Here is a 6,349-nt window from a genome sequence, read left to right as displayed (position 1 = left end):
CATTGTTTCCCCAAAAAACCTCAGTCAAAAAAAAAAAAAATCTAAATATGTGTTATTTTGGCTCCCTTGTGCTCCATTTAATTTTCCTGCAAGGAAAAGTGGGTGTTGGTTCTTAGGTGATTGAATTAAACCAAAAGGAAAAGCAGTCCTCCTTGTACATATCCAGACAGGCATCTAAATGAACGTCAGAAAGGTGGAAGATCTCTGTATTTTCATTGTACTTCTTCACCCACTCATATGGCAACACTCCACTGTAAATAAAACACAAATAGACACATTTTTCACTCAGATCAACTGCTCATCATAATGCAGCGCATACAATGTAAGAGTGTTCTGTTAATTGGATGTGTACCACCTGCCCTTTTATTAAATATTTTTATACTATAAGCACTCAAATGCTGTACATGTGCTTTATGTTAGTATATTAAATGTGATGTTACCTTTTCATTATAAGAGGTTGGAGACTTGGTTCCTATGTGGATCGTTTTGATTCTTGTAGCCCTTGTTTTCGATCCATGCATTAATGGTGTTCACATGTGTATTTGTCATGACACCCTTGCCTTTAAGTAGACTGGACCATTGCTCTACCATCTTTGTAGAGTGTTGCTGAAAACTGTCTTCAAAAGTGGCAAGCCTGGTTTCACTCTTCTTGGTGTTCTGAAAGTTGTTGAAGTCCTTGGTGTTATTCAACTCAGATCTGACCATTGAACCAAGTATTGTCAGTTTGAAGGTGCCCACAACATCATCCTCGCTTATGGCAGCAGCCAAGGTCTCTCGGAACCGTTTTGATTTTGTGCTGGGAAACTCTCGATGTACCTCTTGTGGCACATAGACAGTTGGAAGTTCACAGCCATGATATTTGTGCACATCAAGAATCAGGTTGTTATCCAGAGGAGATGAGTTTGTTGCCACTTCAAGCATGGCTTCAGCTAATTTGCTATTCTGGTTCAATCTTCTAGCTTCCAATATACTACTCACTGGTGGCTGGTGATCTGCATTGATGAACTGTCCAATTCCTGGATTTTGAGTTGAATATTTTTTCCAATTTTTGTAGAATTCTATTTTTCCAACTTCTTTCTGAAGCACCTTTTTGTTTTCTTTTATGATCTTCTTTCCTCCTCCCACTGCTATATACCAGTCCCCTCCTCTTATTGCTTCAGTCCAGTTTTTGCGCTTGATCAAAGGCTCCCATTGGCCCGGGTGTCTGAGGAGAGTGTCGGCCTCCACAGATCGGAGGCGGCCTGCTTTCACAGCTATCTCCTCTTCGCTGGCCTCCGGTTTCATGCCTCGCGCCAAAGCGTGAAACAGGCAGCTCTTGCCTTCGCCGGCTACGCTCACTGTCTGGTTATTGACGCGCACATCGTAATGGCCATCTGGGTATTGCGCACTCTTTGGTCTGTAGATCAGTGTCACCGTTTGACTGGCAGGTCTAGTGTCTGGGTTCAGCTCCTGCATCTTGGTAAGTTTGCCACGGCTGTCCTCTGTTAGGATTACAACCCTAGTGCCAGTGGTTTCTGACAGGACTCTGATATCCAGAATGGAACCTGCTGTTGTGAGGTTCCTGATCTTCTCAGCATGTGACTGTGAGTGTCTACCTGCCTCTCCTGCAAGTTCATCTTGAGGCATGTATGCAATGTAGATGTTGTTCTGTCCAGCTCTGAGTTCTTCCTCTGTTCTGCTCGTCTTTAAGCCAGTTCTTACATAATGGCCAATGATGCCATTTACTTTGCCTTGGACATGAGAAACCAAGTGACTAGAGAACTTCTGGTGGAACACTTGTACCAAAGCATTGGCCAATAAAGCACTGATGCCGTCCGCTAAATCCTGCTTGAATTCTTTCAGCATCTCAGTGTCTAAAGGAGACAGCTCATTTACCGTCACTGTCTCTGAAAACCCTTTTTCTTCTTCAAATTTATTCAGCTCTTTATGAAGGTTTGAGAAAAACTTTCTGGAGAGGCTGCGCACTGCACTGATGGCGTCTTCTGCCAGTGACACCATGTGGATTGTTTGGATGGCTGTCAGAATTGCACGTGTTTGTCCTTCGGTCTCTGCTTTAGCTCTGTTAATCACTGTGGAGATGGATGAGTTAAGCTTGTTCTGCCAGCTGAGGTCTGCATAGAACGGCTGTACTGCAGCGTTGCTTAACTCTCTGAAAATGGCCAGCAGTTCACTCTTTCTGTTCTTGTCCTGCAGCAGATCAGAAAATTGTTGTTTATCCTCCAGGTGTGACAGTATCATGGAGTCTACTAAAGCAGCCAAGGGCTCTTTTTCCACATTGGATTTCACATCATGAACAATCCACTTTTTCACCTTATTTTCAATGCTGTTTATTATTTTTGTCAGTATTTCCTCTTCTACCTTGCCAAATCCATAGGTAATGATTTTCTCTATCATTATTTTACCAGTGTATTTTATTGCATTCTTCATATTTGTCTTTGCAACAACACTTAAGCCATTTTTAGCCTGGTTAGACAGAAACTGTGGCATTAACGTCAGCTCTCTGCAAAATCCCTTGACTGCCATTTTAGAACCTTGGAAGCCCTTTGCAATCAGCTTTCCAACTCCAAACCCAATGAGAGATACACTAATAGAAATGGCTTTTTCTATAGCCCATGATTTCCAGCTGAATTCTCCGTTCACCGTGGACATTATGACATGGATGCAGTCTGATATTCCTTCAATGATAAGCTCCACGCCAACTAGAGCAAATGTATTACATGTAAATGCAATGAGCAATGCCCCTCCAACAATCTGTAAAACTCCGAGACAGACCACCAACAGAGCTTCCCATGGGAAACGAGGCTCCTCTTCCACAGAAAATACATATTTCAAACCTCGACTGTAGAGATTGTAGGCTTCCTCATGGAGATCTTCATCAGCACTCGACACCAGGGAGAAAATTGGTGATTTATTGGCTATTGCATCCCTCCCTTTTTCTTCTATTTCCTCCAGCTTTTTGATGGCCTCGCTGATGTTTTTATCGAAGTAACTTAACATGCTGCACTTGGTTGTGAACTGTTTTTCAAGGTTGGTTGGGTTACTGTTGGCTGAGTCTGGAGACAACATTTTTACTAACTGCAGACAGATCATGGATTCCTCACTGAGGTACTTCAGAGACTCCTGTGCCTTCCTTAGATCGTCTCTGGCCTTAGTGAGGTAATCTGCCTTTTGCTGCTCTATACTGCAGTACGCATGACTGTAAAAAGCTATGGCTGCCCAACTTTCATCTTGTTTCATGGCTTTTTCAAATAGCCTCCTGCTGATGTCCCATTGTTTTTCACTCAGTGCGATATTCCCGAACTTGATGTAGTGATAAATGCTGGAGCACGGTGAAGTCTGACTTTGAGACTGACTTTTCGCCAGAGACAAATCAGCTTTCAAGCTCTTTTGCAATTCATTTCTTTTCAACTGGTCAATTTCTTCAGATTTAGTTTGCAGCCATATTCCCCAGAATTCATTCATGATGGAAACAACAGCTGTTCTTTCAACTGCATCTGTGTTCCTGTGGATGTCTTGAAGAGTTTTGCAGTACTCTGAAAACAGATCCTCCCGCAGTTTCAACTCAGTGATATCATTCGTCATGTCATTTACCTTTTCTGATGCAAGTCTATCCCTTGTGCTCTTAGCTTCCTCCACAGAAGACACTTTCCTGAAGGACTGCTGCAGATGATCGGTGGACATGATTACCTGAGCGGATCCAGGTTTACCTTTGCGTGCGGTTCGGCCAAAAGCCTGGAGTTCCACTCTTGTGTTCTCAGAAAGGAAGGACAGGATCACAAATAATCCTCCATTGTTGTTCACCTCTTTGAAAACTTTTATGTCTGTGCCACGCCCGGCAAGGTTTGTGGCAACAATGACATCACCAGGAAGCAATTCCTTATCTATTTTGCTTAAACTGTCTTTGTCACTGCGGCAGTAGAGAATGATTTCACCTGGGATGCTGCTTTTCAGCTCTTCATAGATCTCTTTGGCTTTGTTGATAGTTTCACAGATCACCAGGGCTGCTCTTCCATTTCTGCATGAATTTGGGGAAATTTGAGCCATAACCACACGTTTTATTTCAGATTTCCACTCTTCAGCTGAGGTCTTCAGAGTACCTTTGACCTCAAATAACTTCTTCCTGTTGAATGTTGGCATTTTGCAGGCAGAGAGATTTGGGTATAGGTCCTGCAAAAACAGAATGTCTGTTTTGCTCCCAAGTGTCCCCGTTGTCCCATATATTTTCCCTTGGTACTTTTCAAAAAAGGAGACGTTAGAAATGTAGTTTGTCACTGTTGAAATTGTGCTCAGTTTGATTTGGTGTTTAATCTCAACAAACTGCTGCAGACCATCACCCCATTTCTTATTCAGTTCTACAATACCAGTGGATCTGAAGTCCACCGGACAGACATTGTCATTTTCTACAACATATTCCTGTCCCTGCTTCAGTCTCATTGCCAGAAATGCATTCTGGACCCACACTGACACTTTCCTCTCTATTAGATTTCTCAGGAATCCAGGGATGCTGATTTTGTCTCTATTGTTTGTACATGGGGTGTACTGAATCTTCTCTGATATTAATTCTGCAATGGGCTTGATGAGAATTTCTTCTGAATCATAGAGAGGACAACACAAGCCTCCTTCCAAAACAAGGAATGTAAGTTCTGGAATGTCCTGGTGGTTGCATGCGCTGGGCTTCCTAAGACAGAGCAATCCGTTGTCGTTTAAAGTGTAAACAGTAAAACCATAGGGGACATAGCGCTCCATTTCTTGGAAAAAATCTACCACAGAATCCTGACTCACAGTTTTCAGTTTTGTAAGCAGTTCATCTTTTTTACTTTCATAGAAATCCTTGGTAAATCCTTTTGGCACAATGTTGGATGCTTCAGCAATATGTAAAATGTCCATTGCGTCATTAATTTTAGTTTTCTCTGTGTCAATTGAGTCAAATATGGCCTTGAAGAATGAAGCAGGGGGACCGTGTACAAATGTCTGGTGTCCTGTAGACAGCAAGCCGTACTGGCTGACATGGCCCCAGATCATGGTCAGAATAATGTTCAGGTGCTGCATTGGAGACCATGGGGCTGGACAGGTAGGTCAGCTGCACTCCCTGGTCCAGCAGCAATGAGTCCACTTGATCGATTATGACGCACTGATAGCTGCGATCAGGCCTCACATCCTTCATCTCAAATATCTGGCGAAGGTGATCTGCAGCGAAGGCTTCGATAGTTCCGTAGACCACATCCTTCTTGTAGCATTCTTTTCGGTCTTTATCTTCGGTTTTATTTGTGTTTGTGTCAGCTGTGATGTCAAAGTGCAAGTAGAAGTTGGCCCATTCTTCTGCATCTCTTTGACATAGCACAGAAGAGCTGGACACCACATCTACTTTTTCACCCCTAAACGCACGCAGCACTGCAAACATTGCTATGACACAAGACTTGCCTTCTCCAGTGCCCATCTCCAGCAGTTTCCCAGTGTCAGACAAGGCCAAGAGGCACCAGCTTATCATTTGAGTGGCTCTGGGCCACCACTCCCTTTCAGCCTTGTGCAGATGTACAGCGTTGCATAAGACTGCCAGGATCTCCTGAAGGTCTTCTGTGTTGGTGCTGTGACTCAGATTCCTAGCTCGCTGTACATCTGTGTGGTTTTCAATTTCACCCGTTTTAATCAGGTTTGTTACATGATTTACTACACGGTATGATTTCTTCAGTGTTGATTCATCAATGTCTTTCATCTGCCTCATTTCATCAAAAAGAGTGTCAATGCTTTTTATTTTCTCAGCTCTAAGGTTTTTTTCTAAATGCTGGATCAGATTCTCGGTTCCAGATGAATCTAAGAGCTGAAGGAGAGACTGGTTGTTCTCATCTGTCCACTTGGAAGAAACCTGATATGTTGCCATCAAATGTAAAATCTTCATGATGGAAATACAGCCTTCATCATGATGGTGGTCAGTCAATGCTCCAAGGAGGTTCAAGGCCTCTACTGGTGACCAAAGTCTTTGTTCCTCAAGATTTGAAACCATCTGGAAGAGTTCTTTTGTAGTTGTTGATGCTTGGGATTGCACTGCACAGGCAAATAAAATCTCCAAACACCATTGGCTTGCAGGAGATGCCCTGTTTTTCTCAGCATCTGTCTCTCTAGTAACCATTCTCAGAAGATTCTCAAGAAAGGTCAGAACAAAGACCTCATTAGAAGGCAATCCCTTTCTAGTCATTTTTTGTGAGATGGTGACGATTTTATTGCGAGTGTTTGTGTCATTGTTTGGGTTGGTGTGGAGCACCTGAAAAATAGTCTTAATAAACCTGCGTCTTAGTTCCATATCCTCACTGTGAAATTTACCCATGAGGCTTTGCAGGATCTCTGCAGCAAA

General features: G+C 42.9%; 1 protein-coding gene across 1 annotated transcript; it reads right to left on the bottom strand.

Annotated features, from left to right (window-relative positions):
* LOC139917201 (uncharacterized) lies at positions 1-1,558 on the bottom strand. Its single transcript, XM_071906286.2, has 2 exons — positions 441-1,558; positions 1-251 (listed from the first exon to the last, which is right to left on the bottom strand). Exon 1 carries the CDS (start codon positions 1,453-1,455, stop codon positions 448-450), a length of 1,008 nt encoding a protein of 335 aa, XP_071762387.1. The 5' UTR covers positions 1,456-1,558; the 3' UTR covers positions 1-251; positions 441-447.
* Between the last annotated feature and the right edge of the window lie 4,791 nt (positions 1,559-6,349).

This window comes from Centroberyx gerrardi, chromosome 13 (assembly GCF_048128805.1).
Source record: "Centroberyx gerrardi isolate f3 chromosome 13, fCenGer3.hap1.cur.20231027, whole genome shotgun sequence".
Taxonomy (NCBI): domain Eukaryota; kingdom Metazoa; phylum Chordata; class Actinopteri; order Beryciformes; family Berycidae; genus Centroberyx; species Centroberyx gerrardi.
This window is presented reverse-complemented; position numbering and strand designations above follow the sequence as displayed.